General features: G+C 35.5%; 1 protein-coding gene across 4 annotated transcripts in view; it reads right to left on the reverse strand.

Moving 5' to 3' along the window:
• ATL1 (atlastin GTPase 1) overlaps positions 1–16,185 on the reverse strand; it is a 71,108-nt gene that overhangs the window by 43,996 nt on the left and 10,927 nt on the right. For all 4 annotated transcript variants that reach the window (XM_081289981.1, XM_081289980.1, XM_081289979.1 and 1 more), the window contains exon 2: positions 13,313–13,488. In XM_081289981.1, coding sequence (XP_081146107.1) covers positions 13,313–13,488 — 176 coding nt within the window. The remainder of the gene's footprint in view (positions 1–13,312; positions 13,489–16,185) is intronic.

Consider the following 16,185-nt stretch of genomic DNA (forward strand, 5'->3'; position numbering starts at 1 on the left):
ATTCTCTCAGCAGGGATGTGGTTTAGATTTTGCCAAAAAAAGACGAGTGAAGGAAAAAATCATTATTGTCTTCAATATAAACAACAAGTACACAGATAGCAGCCAGTAGGATTGCAGCACATGCCAAAGTCACCAATTCATGGACAGTAGCTAACACTTTGCCAGATGGTCAGGTATTTGGAAGAAGTTTGTAGAAGGACTTTTGGAATGGGAACAGATATTCAGTCTCATGTGAATGCTCCCAAGGGTATTCACTGCTGAGGTTTCCAATAATCAAGCAGACAAGACGACTCATTTTGTAGATATCAGTCAGCCTCTTTCCCAGTTACCCTAACTCACAAACTAAACCAGCAAAAGAAATATGAAGTATCTATATTAATTTCAGACAAAACAGACTCTGGGACAAAAAGTATTACAAAAGTTGAAGAGACTCAGTACATAAAAATAAAATAATTCATCAGGAAGATATGACAATTTCACATTGTATGTATACAACATGGGCCAAAGTGTACAAGCAAAGCCTGATAAAACAGAAAGGGAGACCGACAAACACATTTTGTCGCTTTAAAACATATGTGAGAACATTAATGTATCTATTAGATATCAGTATTTGGTAGGTCAAAAAGTCCAAAAAGGAAAACAGTCCAAAATCAGCTAGAAAATGGAAGGTAATAACAGTACATTGAATATATCTGAGCTAATGGACACATATACAGCATACTGTATCAAAAATCAGAAAACATAATATGTTTTTCAAGGACATATGTAATATTTATAAAAATTATAGTTATACTAGAACATGATGCAAATTTCAACAATGTTCAAAGCATAGTGTGTTCAAAGTAGTCTATAAACATGAGAAGTACAATATTATAGCCACTAGTCATACGGTTCCGCTTTCTTACTGGCCACATTTCATAAGTTCAATGGCCACATACAGCTAGTCATTACCATACTGAACAGTGTATTTCTATTATGAAAATAAGCGGTAGAGCTATACAACATATATTATGATTAAAATAAAATTAACAAAAATTTAATTTAGAAAAATCCATAATTTCTTATATTCATGAATAAAATAAGAAATCACTGTTTATTTTAAACATTTAAAACTGAGAATTAAACCTATATATCAACATATATACATGCATGTATTAAAAAATAAAAACTGAACATTTATATGTAGTATCCAACTTTTTAAATTAAAAAGAATAAAAATATAGAATAAACCTGAAGAAAATACAACTGCGAAGAAATTAAGTAAATAGAAAAGAAAAAAAGAAACTAGACAATAAAAGATATAATAAGGAAGATACACATTAAAAAAAAAACTTTAGGCCAAGAAAATAAGAGAAAACTTAGTATAATTTTGCCAAGTTGTTGAAATGGACTGATTCAAGAAATCTGTAAATTACTAAAACTGAACCTAGGGGGCTGAAAGTATAGCTCAGTGGTACAGTGCTTGCTTAGCATGCATAAGGACCTGGGTTTAATCTCCAGCACTGGCAGGAAAAAAATAAAAATAAAAAACCCTGACACCAAAAGAAATAGAATGTTTAATTGCTCTAAAACCATTATAGAAACTGAATCTTATTAGAAATAAGATAACATATGATCTTATAATATAAATAAGATAAATAAATATCTATAATAATAAGACAAATAAGATCTCATTAGAAATAGTAGATTTTGTAGAAATTGAAAATCTTATTATTAAAAGAAAGAGCAGGGACAGGTGGGTTAAAAGAGCAGATACAGGTGGGTTAAGAGACTATTTTTCTTAAACTGGATCATTATAATCTTAAATAAACTCATATAGACTAAGAAAAAGGAAATATCCCCTACATATTGTATAGTTAGTATAATCTTGATACTAAAATCAGACAAAGAAAATGCAAGAAAGAGAACTTAGATATAAACCTGCTTGTAAATATCTTAGTCAAAATATTAGCAAATATAGCACTGTATTTTAAAAAAAATAATATAGCAAAACTATCTTGGGTTTATTTTAGGAATGCAAGATCACTTCAACATAGAAGATATATACTATATATTAATACAACTAAAATATTAACAAATTAAAGAAAAACCATGTCATTATTTCAATAATGCAGAAAAAGTATTTGTTCAAAATGAATAAGTACATTAAAATTCAATATCCAGAGATGACTATAAAAACTATTATTTGTAAATAAAAAGAATAGTTTTAATTAGATGAAGTAAAACAATAAAAAGACTGGGAGAGTTCTGCAAAGAACCTCTGGAGTCTATTGAAAATTTATAACTTTCAGGAGTAAGCTTGGGAAGTAAATTTTAAGTTCAGCTCTTAGTTCAGTAACAGCTACCCATCCCTCACCCCACAGCTCCACTAGAGGCAGCCATGCAGGTGTTACTGGTGCAATTTTCATGCACATTAGGGGGCTTACAGCGGTAAATTAGACCTGAAATGACTATGTTGTACCTCAAGCTGATCCTTGACATGTAAACAGCCTATAACAATTAAAACAAAAACAAAAAAATAAACCCTAGGGAAGGGAGATAATCCAAGTTTCAGAGGTTTACCACATTATTAGATTCAAATACCAAGTTTTCACCAAATCACAAAGCACACAAGGAAAGAGGAAAGTATGGCCCATTTGAAAGAAAAATAAAAAAGAAAGCATCCCAAATAAGGACAAGATAACAGACCTACAAGACAATTACTTTAAAACATTATCTTATTGTACTCAAAACAATCAGCAGAAGATATGCAGAAAACCAAGAAAATGATGTATGAACAAAATGGAAATTTCAAGAAATCAAGAATTCTAGAAATGAAAAATATAGTAACTAAAGTGAAAAATTCATTAGAGGAATTTGAAGGAATATTTGAGCATGGAAAAAAAGAATCAGCAAAGTTGTAGATAGGACAATTGAAATTATTGAGTGAGGAAAAGGAAGAAAAAAGGATTGAAGCAAAGTAAACAGAGTCTAAAGGACTTGCAGGATACTGGCAAGTGAACCAACAAATACACTGTAGGAGTTCCAGGAGAAGAGAGAGAAAGGAGTAGAGAGATGATTTAAAGAATGATGACTGAAAACTTTCTAAGTTTGGTGAAAGATACAATATAAACATACCAAGAAGTTCAACAAACTCTAAGTAGGATAAACTCAATGAGACACATTACAATCAGATGCCAATGGAAAGAAGAATTTTTTTAAAGCAATAGGGAGAAGTGACTCACTTCATACAAGGGATTGTCAATTATTTGAAAAATATTTGGAAATTCCAATCCTTGTTTTCTATATGGCTTAAGAGACAAGTATATTTAAAAAGCAGTTATTAGTCTAAAAGCTAGTATTATTAACACTGGTTTGTAACTCCACATTTTGTTTTCTACATAATTTAGGATACTGATGCATTTTCAATTTATGGTTTTGAACACACAATGTATAGATATGCAATTATGTGACAATAATAACCAAAAGGGGTAAGTCAAAAATGTAAGAGCAGAAATTTTATATGTGATTGAAGTTAAACTGGCATAAATTCAAATTAGAGTGTTACAACTTTAGGAAGCTAAATGTAATTTCCAGAAACACCACAAAGAAAACTGTTACAAAATATGCACAAAATTAAATAACATAATCTAAATATCATGCTAAAAAATCCACTAAACACAAAGTAGTAATACAGGAAGTGAGGAACAAAAGAGCTATAAGGAATATCAAAAACAAATGACAAAATGAAGAAATAAGTTTACTTTAAATGTAAATGGATTAAACTCCCCAGTCAAAAGAAAGAAAATGTCAAAATGGAAAAAATGAAACAAAAAAGAAAAAAAATTATTGAATTATATGCTGTCTACAGGAGACTCATTTTAGATCCAAAGACACAAACAGACTGAAAGCAAAAGAATGGAAAAAGATATTTTATGTACCACATGATAAACAACAGAGAGCAGGAGTAGCTATGCTATTAGACTATTTTCAGTGCTGGGGACCAAACTCAGGGCCTCACATATGCTAGACAAGTGTTTTAACTTCTAGGCAATACAGATTTTAAGTCAAAAATGTTACAAAAGATAAAGAAGGACATATTTTAATAAAATATACTTTATTGTAATAAAAATGTATTCTTTCTGAATATAGCAAGAATATATAACAATTACAAACCACTGCATACCTGATAGCAGACCATCAAAATATATGCATCAAAAATTGACAGAAGAGAAAGGAGAAATAGACAATAATATTTGAAGACTTCAAAACCCTAAGCTCAATAATGGATAGAAAAACCAGATAGGAGATAAGCAAGAAAACAGGGGATTTAAACAACATGATGTACCAACTAGATCTCACAAAAATATACAGACACTCTATTCAACAATATGATATATATTTTTCCCAAGAGCTCATGGGACATTCTCCAGGTTAGGCCACGTATTATGCCACAAATTAAATCTCAGTGCATTTTAAAAGACAGAAACAATACCAAATATCTTCTTTACCTGTAACATAATAAAGTTAGAAACTGAGAACTGAAGCTGGGGATGTAGTGCAGAGGTAGAGTGTTTGCCTGGCATGTGCAAGGTCCTGGGTTTGACCTCCGCACAAAAATAAGAAAAAAAAAAGATGAAAGAGAAGAGGAAAAAGAGGATAAAGAAGAGGAAGGAGGAAAAGTTAAGAAAAGAAATTAGAAACAGAAGAAAGCTAGAAAATTCACAAATTTGTGTCAATTAAACAACACTCAACAAACCAAACAACAACTAAAAATATAGAGAAATTAGAAAATTAAATACAAGTAAAACCACAATGAGTATTAGCATCAGCATATCAAAGAGAACATTTTCCTTTGTTTTTGGGGGATGCTAACACACAATAGGGATTGGGAGGGGAAGAAGAGAAGTTCAGTGGATTAGACAAAGGGGAATGAAGGGAAGCAAAGGGGGATTGGAATAGGAAAGACAGTAGAATGAATCTGACAAAACTTTCCTATGTTCATATGTGAAAACACCACCATGAAACTCTACATCATGTAAAGCCACAAAAATGGGATCCTAATTAGAATAAGTTATACTCCATATATATATATATATATATATATATATATATATATATATATATATATAATATGCCAAAATACATTCTGTTATGTATATCTAAAAAGAACAAATAAAAAATTTAAAAAAACACAATGGGACACCATGTCATACCCATTCTGATAGCTTTATTTTAAAAACTGTTGGCAAGAATGTTGAAAATTCGATACTGCTACATCGATGTTCATAGCAGCACAATTCACGATAGCAAGATTGTGGAACCAACCTAGATGCCCTTCAATAGATGAATGGATAAAAAAATGTGGCATTTATACACAATGGAGTATTACTCTGCATTAAAAAATGACAAAATCATAGAATTTGGAGGGAAATGGATGGCATTAGAGCAGATTATGCTAAGTGAAGCTAGCCAATCCTTAAAAAACAAATGCCAAATGACTGCTTTGATATAAGGGGAGTAACCAAGGACAGGGTAGGGGCGAAGAGCTTGAGAAGAAGATCAACATTAAACAGGGATGAGAGGTGGGAGGGAAAGGGAGAGAGAAGGGAAATTGCATGGAAATGGAAGGTGATCCTCAGGGTTATACAAACTTACATATAAGAGGAAATGAGGGGTAAGAGAAGAATAATACAAGTGGAAGAAATGATTTACAGTAGAGGGGGTAGAGAGAGAAGAGGGGAGGGGAGGGGAGGGGAGAGGAGGGGGGATAGTAGAGAATAGGATAGACAGCAGAATACATCAGACACTAGAATGGCAATATGTAAATCAATGGAAGTGTAACTGATGTGATACAGCAATCTGTATACGGGGTAAAAATGGGAGTTCATAACCCACTTGAATCAAACTGTGAAATATGATATATTAAGAACTATGTAATGTTTTGAACGACCAACAATAAAAAAAAAAGAAAATTCGAAACCTAAGATTACTGTTGGTGAGAATATAAAGTGGTACATCTACTGTGAAAAGCAATGTAACAGTTCCTTAAAAATTAAAAATAGAATTACCAAGGACCAATAATTCTGCTTCTGGGTATATACCTAAAAGCAGAGTCTGAAAGAGACATTTGTGCACCCATTTCACAAAAGCATTGTTTACAATAGCTAAAATGTGGAAGCAACCCAAGGGTCCATCAACAGATGAATGGATAGGCAAAATGTGATGCTTACAAACAATGGAATGTTATTCAGACTTTAAAAGGAAGTGAGTTCTAAGGTATACTACAACATGGATGAATCTTGAGGACAATATACTCAGTGAATAAGGCAATCACAATAATAAAAATAGTGTGTCATTCCACTTCTGTAAAGTACCTAGAGGAGTCAAGAATCATAGAGAAAGAAAATAGACTGATGGTTAATAGTGAAGCCAGAATTTGACAGGCAGATATGCAAGGGTGGGATCCAGAGAATGGAGGGATTAAAATGTTAATTCCTTCAAAGTCCTTCCTCCACCCTTATCAAGATAACCTGCCCCTGCTCCAACCTATGGCTAAGGTAACATGTCCCAGGGATTGTCCCTCTCTACAGGGATTTGTTAATAGTGCCCCCTTCCTGACCAGGTCCACCTGCTTCTCTCACCTTTTGGCCATCCCACCGAGTATCTCCCAGGCCTAGTCACATACAAAGGAAGGAGAAAGACAAGGGGAAGAGAGCAGGAAAACAAAGAAATATAAAAAGGCAGAACACCCTCACTTCTTAGGATACCAGGATACCAGCTATGGCCCCCTTCTCCCTCTTGGGAGAAGTCTGTTACCCCTTTTTAAATAAATCCTGCTTTATATGCTTGCCTCTACATGCTTCTCTAATGTTATACTTCAACATGTGAGGAAGCAGAACTGGTCATCGGTAACCAGCGGTATCAAAAGGAGCTGGAAATAGAAAGGATGGGGAGTTATTGTTCAGTGGGTGCAGAGTTTCAGTTTTACAAGACGAATAATTCAAGAGAAGGATGGTGGTGATGGAGGCATAACAATATGAATACACTTAATATCACCATACTGTACACTTAAAATGGTTAAGACAATAAAATTCATGTTAAATACATTTCACCACATTAAAAACATTGAAAAAAATGAAGTGCAAAAAATTAAAGCCAGATAAGAGAGAATACTTTACAACCTTGGGTAGGGGAAGATATATATATATATATATATATATATATATATATATATATATATATATAAATTTATTTATTTTAGTTGTTGATGGGACATTTATTTATTTATTTATTTATTTATATGCACTGAGAATTGAACCCAGTATCTCACACATGCTAGGCAAGTGATCTACCACTGAGCTACAACCTCAGCCCAGGGGAAAATATCTTAAAATACAAAAAGTAGAAACCATAGTAGAAAATACTGATTACATATAAACATAAGGTATTTGTTTGTTAAAACAGATCACACGGACAAAAGCCATGTCACAAAATGGCAAAAGAGATGTACTACATCAACAAACCACTTATATTCAAAAATATGTAAAGAACTCATACAACGCAAGAAGAAAAATATAAGCTAATTTTCAATGGGAAAGGGCAACAGTATTGAATAAGAAATATGAATGATCAATAAATATATGAACATATCTCACACCTCCCTGGCAATTAGTAAAAGGCAACATGAAACTACAATGAGGTCTCATGATACATATTACAAAATGAAGTATATGTGAGGATGAGAAGTGAACAAAATATTTTTGGAGAATATGCTTACTATAAAGTCCATTTATATAAGATTCTTTTTTAATAATTATTTTTATTTATTGGGTTTTTTTATGTGGTGCTGAGGATTGAACCCAGGTCCTTACACATGCTAGCAAGCACTCTACTACTGAGCCATAATCTCAGCCCACGTTAGATAAATAAAACTAGGAGCTGGGGTTGTGGCTGGGAGGTGGGGTGCTTGCCTAGCATGCCTGAGGCACTGGGTTCGATCCTCAGCACTACATAAAAATAAAAATAAAGATATTGTGTCCACCTATATCTAAAAAATAAATATTTAAAAAATATAAAACTAATATGATATATATTTATTTGTAGTAAAACTATAAAAATGATCAGGGGAGAAACAACACCAAATCTGTTAAAGTGTCTATATTTGGAAGGATGAGGATGTCATTAAGGAAGGTCACATGAGAAGTGAGAAAATATTGATAGAGTTCTATTTCTTCAATTAAGGAGTTGGGGACATTGTTACTCTTTTTTAAACTGAACATGTATATTTTATATGTTCTTTTGTATACAGATATGATTCATAAGAATTGTTATGTAAAAGAAGAAAATCCTCCCAAACTAAAAACATTTTTCTTTTTTCCAATGATCAGAGGTTCTAGCTTACTGCAGTCTGTTCTAAAGCTATTATAGGTTACAGAGTTTGAGAATGGAGCAAAGGTATAATCCAGGAGTCATCAAGACAAGGTATAAGCAGGTGCTAATTACATACACACACGTACACACACACGTGAAAATGCATTTTAAAAAAGATTCAGAGAAGACAATTTTTAAAAAGGTTTTTTTAGTTGTAGTTGGACACGACACTTTTATTTTATTTATTTATTTATTTATTTTTTATTTTTTATATGGTGCTGAGGATCAAACCCAGTGCCTCGTACATGCTGAACCCCAACCCCAACCCCAGGGAAAGAAAATTTAATAAGAAAAATGTGAGGGAGGGAGAGCCACAGTAAATGTCATACATATACTATCTGTCATACAGTAAGTGTAGGACCTGGTAGAAATTCAATTTTGTTTTAGGAAGGTAAGGTATTTAGAAATTGAGTAAGGAAAAAAAGGAACATTAAATAGCCTCATTTTAAGAAAAAGAGAACATAACCAAGTAGAAAAGAAAGAAGATCAAAAGTTAATTATATTATTCTCCAGATTGTTTTTAACTTCTCTTAGAAAATAATTTCCTCAAATGCCTTTTATTATGATGCTAAGATAGATCTTCTTTTTTTTTTAAGGCAGCCAAAGCTGACACTTTTAGTGCCAACATTATTCTTCTAAAGCAATAATGCACCATTGGTTTCTGTAAATTCTAAAAAACTCAAATCCCCATATGGTATCCCAAGTTTTCAGCAACTTTCATTAACAGAAACAAATTAACAACAACAACAATATATATATATATATATATATATATATATATATATATATATATATATATACATACACACACACACACACACACACACACACACACACATATACACACTGTGTTTTGTTTCTGGTAGTAAGCTCTAGTCCAGCACTGAAAGACTGCTTTCTGGGCTACTGTTTCTGATATTCATCTATCCTCTTTATTTTCCACATTAGCACATTCTTTACCTACTTTTCTAGTCCAAAGTGATCAAGTTTATAGGGCATTGATTTTTTTTTTATACCAGCTTAATCCTAAGTAGGCTTGTGGTGACACCTTTTGGCACATTATTTCTAGTTTCCTATCCTTATCATATGGACTCTAGAAGCAGCCAATCCTGAATTTAAGTTCTAGATGAAAATTGTGATGCTTCTACCAAGTTCTTTATGCTCTCTGAATCTCAGATTCCTAATACATTAAAATAAGAATAAAATGCCTACCTTTGAAGAGTTGACCATTAAGTATATAAAGATATTCAGACTTCTTAAATGTAGACTGAGGGATAGGTAGTGAGATTCTTAGTTCTATTCTCAATTCTGCTTCCTGGTGTGTCTCTGAGTATGATCCTAAACACCATCCCTGAACTCTGGTTCACAGCAGAGATGTTTTTCTGCTTTCTAGCTTCAATGGTCTGGGCAAGACCTAACAGGTCTCTGGCCACTCATTAAAAATAATACCTGTTCCATGGTCTTACAAGGTCTTCATCTGAATTTTATCTCTCCTATACAGATCCTGCAGATATTTTGCAAGCTCTTTTCTTGGGATAAGAAATATTTTCCAATTCTGGACTATTTACCTTAAACCCCTGCCTTTTTCCTTCAAACTTGTCTGAAAAAATATTTACTTAGCTAGAATGATAAGGTCAGTTCACCATCTTCTTTTTTAAGCTATCATGACTGTTTTTTCATCAGAGGCCTATGGCTTCTATGAGGACATGTTTCCTCTACTAGCCTCACAGCCCAGCCCAATCTTTTATTAAAAATATTCCACAGTTCAACCCAGATGCCCTTCAATAGATGAATGGATAAAAAAAATGTGGCATTTATACACCATGGAGTATTACGCAGCACTAAAAAATGACAAAATCACGGAATTTGCAGGGAAATGGATGGCACTAGAGCAGATTATGCTTAGTGAAGCTAGCCAATCCCTAAAAAACAAATACCAAATGTCTTCTTTGATATAATGAGAGCAACTATGAACAGAGCGGGGAGGAAGAGCAGGAAGAAAAGTTTAACATTAAACAGAGACATGAGGCGGGAGGGAAAGGGAGAAAAAAAGGGAAATCACATGGAAATGGAGGGAGACCCTCATTGTTATACAAAATTATATATAAGAGGTTATGAGGGGAATGGGATAACAAACATGGAGGGAAATGAATTACAGTAGATGGGGTAGAGAGAGAAGATGGGAGGGGAGGGGAGGGGGGATAGTAGAGGATAGGAAAGGTAGCAGAATACAACAGTCACTAATATGGCAGTATGTAAAAATGTGATGTGTAACCGATGTGATTCTGCAATCTGTATTTGGGGTAAAAATGGGAGTTCATAACCCACTTGATTCTAATGTATGAAATATGATTTGTCAAGAGCTTTGTAATGTTGTGAACATCCAATAAATAAAAAAAAATTTAAAAAAATATTCCACAGTATCATGTTATAGAAAATAAATTAGGGGGAAAAAAACCCAGGTTCTAAACTCAATCCTCACACTTACTAAATACATGAATTTCATCAAGTCATTTAGCCTACCGAAAACTTAGGTTTTTTCCACCTGCAAAAAAAAAAAAAAAAAAAAAAGATGTGCTAAGATATATGAATACTTAAGAGACTAAAGACCAAAAGCAATCATACAGGTGAATGTGTCTTAAAAAATGTAGTTCTATGCTATGTGGATAGTATTACCCATTCAGTAGAGATGCAGTATGGAATAGTGATAAAGACAAAAGAATCTGAACTCCAAATCATTTACCAGTTCCACCTTTTTGTATGTAAAATGAAGATTAGTATGCTTACTCCATACAATAGCTGATAACAGCTACTGTTGCTATCATTAAACACCTACTGCGTGTTAGGCATCTTATTAAGTGCTTGGTAATAAAATGGAATTAAGACAGACCTGGCTAACATCTTTGCTAAAATTTCTATCTCCTATTCCATATGCTTCATTTTCTAAATCATTTATATCATACATATTCAAAGCAAATAGAAGTCTAAGTAGTAAAGCATTTGCATAGAACATCAAGATAAGACTCCACAATTCCACTATTTCTTTCCTGTGAAAATTTCCAGTGAGCATGTAATGACTCTGGCATTTTTTTTCCTAATCTGTCACTTGAGTTGAAACTGTCCCAATGACTACTAGGTAAACTAAGATATGTTTCTATCAAATACAAATGAGCTAAGATAGTGTCTCTCAAAGTAACATCCCCAGACCATATGCTTCTCAATCACATACTGAAGAATAACGATCCAAAGCAATAGAAACAAGAAAAATTTTAATCCTCAGAATAAAGTTTCATATGCCAGTTTCTTAATAGGGTAGAGCTGATGAGATCAAGACCATAAGTGACCTGAACATAAGCACCTTAACTGTGAGTGTTCAAGAAATTCCTATTCTGGAGGACAAGAGAAAGTGTGGAAAGGGAACACTCTGAAAACATTTATCCAAATTTTTAAAGAAGGAAAGAAAACTTGTCTCAAAAGTCACACCTACTAAAATTGGGACTAGATGATCTCAGAAAATAAAACTGCTTTCTTTTAAATTCATTCAACTAATGACAGACCTCCCTGCTAACTAACTATCCACACCTATCACAAACCTTGGATAACCTTTCAAAAGCAAGCCTGGCCTACGAATGGTCAAGTTGATCCTGTGACCATCAGAACCATCAAAGGCAAGATGATGTATTGTCTTTTGATAAAAGTAAACTGAAATAACCAACTTGGTCATATAGTTACACAAGACTTGGCACTTAAACGAAGAGAATCAAACAACTTTGAACTCCTAGTAGGTGCGAATTTTCAAAATAGTAACAATTCAAAAGCTAATGAACAAAATATTTCTCAATTCTTCATGTCACAGAGGGCTGAGCTCCGCAGTGGTCAGAAAATAAAATGCCTTAGAGGCACTTAGTTCCTAAAATGCTGGGGAGTTAAGCCCTGTGACAAGAAATCGGGAGCCCAAGGCGAAAAAGGACGTCCAACCTGCCCACACACAGCAGCTAGAATCAGGTCTGAGGCAGCAGAGCGGGCGGGGCCCTGACTTCTCCTGCATCCCTGCGCTCGCTTTTCTCCGCCTACGTGAGCACCGCCCACCCACTCGCGGCGTGAACCCACAGGGCCCGGCCTCTCCTTTCCCCTCCCCTCGGCCTGGTGCTGAATCATGAGCCCACTATCTCCAAAAGGTAAAATCAAAGAACAAAGCCACCCTTGGGACTGGTCTGAATGCTGTAGCAGGTCGGGGTGGGGCAGAAGACTGGAAACCGCAACTTTGCTCCCCTTCTTCCCAAATTCCCCCTTCCGACCACCGAATTAAAACAAGTACTGCAGCTCTCCGGGACTCCCAAGACGGTGCCCCTTCTCCCGGGGTGTTTGGGTCCGCAATGATCGGTCCGCCCCGGTACGCTCCCCTTCATTGTTCCAAAGCGCGCTCGGAGCCCGCGCCGTGCTGGGCCCTCAAGCTTGCAGCTCGGGGGGGGGGGGGGGGAAGGGGGTTGGGGCTCCCCCTGGTCAAGATCCCGACCCCTCACTCTCTCGGCCGGTAACGACTGCCCCCCGCCCACACTCAAGGCCACCCTCCCAACCTATGGCTGATGCGGAAACCTCCCATCCCCGCAGGCGCGGGGTGGGTGCTGTCCAAATGCTGCGAAGAGGCGGGTGCCGGGTGGGGGAAGAAGCTGACGGCGGGGCCTGCACGCAGAGGCAGCTCTCGCCCCCACAGCGCGATTTCGGTGACGCGGGTACAGCTCGGCCATGGTTCTTCGGGCCCTAGAGGGTAGCTTGGCAGCGGCCTGCTCCCAGCTACCGATGCTGGCACCGGGCAACCGTTGGCCCTCCTTGTGTCCAAAAGCAGAAAGCGGAGAGCCAGACCCCGAGCAGGCTGCAGAAGTTACCGTTTGTTACTCACCCCAACTGTTTCTGTCCCTGCGGTTCTTGGCCATGGTGGTCTGCGGACTTAGTGGAGGCGAGGCGCTGTTACTGCCCTCCCTGTCTTCACTCGGGCTGCAGGTTGCTGGCGGTGGGAGGCTCTCAATGCCTAGGCTGGGCGCAGTTCGCTCAGACTCTGAGGATGTTGCTGTGGCGCTGGTGGGAAGGAGCGGGGAGGAAAAGGGAGGAGAAAGGGATGAACCAAGCTCAGCATCACAGCCCCAGTTCACACAAATACCAGCGTCACACCCTTCTACCTCAGCCCACCCCCAAAGCGTGAAGACAGTGACAGACGACGTACTGCAACGTTTTCAAAGGAAAACACACATAAATAAACAGCACCCCTTTGCACACATTCTCTCAAAGAATTTAACAGCATTATTGAGTGACAGAAATTCACAACCCAATATACTGTATTATTCTGGATGTTCAAATACCTGCTTCCTAGGACAGTTACATATTAGTACAAACATGCTGGAATATTTATATACCCAAAGTAGTTAAAATAATTTTTCTCCAAGAGTCATTTTTATTTTTTCCATTTTAAAAGTAAGGTTATGATAATAAAGAGGGTATCATTTTGTATTTGTATACTAAGCGGGTCTATATTTTAAAATCAGATTAGAAAAATTTGGATCAAGAAGATCAATTAAACCTGAAGATTCATCATAAACTGTAAGTAGCTCAACATCTAGTGTGTAACATTTCCCCCACAAGATTTGCAGAGATGAAGTATGGAGATATATAGTACAATAGCAAATATTTTTTTTAGTTGTAGTCGAACCTAATACCTTTATTTTATTTGTTTATTTTTATATGGTGCTAGGCGAGTGCTCTACTGCTGAGCTCCAGCTCCAGCCCCCAATAGTAAATATTTGAAGTAAAATTATACTACATAGTGTAGATGGGCCTTGGCAGACATAAAGGTTGCAGACAATTTTGAATGAAAAAGCAAAAGGTAATAAATACTTTTTAAAAATATTCTTGGGCTGGGGTTGTGGCTCAGTGGTAGAGCACTTACCTCGCATGTGTGAGGTACTGGGTTCAATCCTCAGCACCACAGAAAAATAAAGACACTGTGTCCATCTATAACTATATATCTATATATATCTATATATATCTATATCTATATATATATATATATATATATAAAATTCTTGATCTCTCCTTTTTTGCTGCTTATTTCTGCCTACAAACTTATCCTAGAAACACTGTCACTTCATGTTACCTGACCCACAAGATACCTTCATCCCATTTTTCATTTTCTCAGTTTTCTTCACCCCAGCATTTGGTTGTTACCCACACTATCTACTGATCAGTTCTCTTTAAAAGACCACTGCTAGCCTTTTAAGAACCATATTCTTGGTCTCTGCTTACTGTTCATCAAAAGCTACTCTTCACCTTGCACTCTCAGTGAAATTCCTATGATGACTTGAGATAGGACCACCATGCTGCTGATTGTCAAATCTGTATATCTAGTCTTATGTACTCTTAAGGAGAAAGAATCATCACACCAGAGATGACCTTACAACTGCCTGAAGTTATCTCTACTCAGTTTTCAGTTATCTCTACTCAGTTTCTTACCAGCATTACAAAACCAACATGTTAGAAACCAAACTCTCTTACCCACTGCTGCCAAATCATCTTACGCATTCCATATTTCAGTCAGTAGTTCTAGCAACCTAAGAGCTCTGAACACTGTAAACCAAGTTTACATAATGGTTTTAAAAGAAGATGTGTTCAACAGAATTACATTCCCCAAACACTAATGAAAACATACTGAAGAGAAATTTCTTCACCCCTGTACCTGTGAACCATCTCCTGTGTCCTTTTAACATGTGCATGATTTGTATTTGAATATTTCCTTGTTTTCTGGCACAAGGAAATATTCCAGGTTTTCTGTTTTATTTTCCCTGCTTCAGAACTGGAATTAGCTATTTCTCCAAAAAGATCTGGCTCCTTTAATGAAGAAATATTTTGGCTAGCTATAAGGTATTTAGAAAAAAAGGTCTGGGTGCTGTTGTGCTTACTGTGGGCTGAAGTGTCACTGTTTCTTGAGTCTTTTAATAGCCATTACTAGAAGACATTTGTTTTTTTTAAATGATGATTTTAATGAACTTTGGGGAAAATGTTCCATTATATGAAAATACAAATATACATGGTTATTTATTGTGGATTTTTTTTGTAACTGTAAAATATTGGAAACAAGATAAATACACATACATAGAAAAGGGTTTAAATAACTTATAATATATCTACACAATAAAATTCTACATAGTTATAAAAAAAGAATACAGAAGAACTTTATGAACTAGTGAAAGTAATCTCCCTCCTGTTAAATGGCGGGGAGGGGTGTCAAGAGGCTGATAATATAACTTTTCTGTAAGAAAGAATGTGAAAAAAAAAAATGTCTTGTTCGTCTGTGCAAAATAAATACAATCAGAATAAAACAGAAGCCAAAGAGATTGTTTACCTATGGGAGATAGTAAGAACAGAGCAGAAACAAAGGAGAATGGAAAGTAGGTCATAAGGATTGGAGGTACTATTCTCTAAGTGTAAACTTTTTGTATAACTGATTCTTAGAACCGTGGTACTGTTTCCCATTCTCCAAAATGGATAAATAATTAAAACTAACCACAATATGGTGAGAACTAAAAGTGGAATTTCAAGCAGTTTAAAAAAAGTGAACCTAATTGTATTATAGGTAAATGACAAAACTACACTGAAGGATGTAGAATGCATTTACTGCATTGAAGTAAAATAATACTACATAGTGTAGACAAAAAGAACTATATACAAACATTGCACTCTAGTTTGGAACTTTTTTCTCCCAGCTTATAGGAATTAGAAATT

The sequence above is a fragment of the Spermophilus citellus genome, assembly GCF_964194105.1.
Source record: "Spermophilus citellus genome assembly, chromosome: 4".
In the NCBI taxonomy this organism is placed as follows: Eukaryota; Metazoa; Chordata; class Mammalia; order Rodentia; family Sciuridae; genus Spermophilus; species Spermophilus citellus.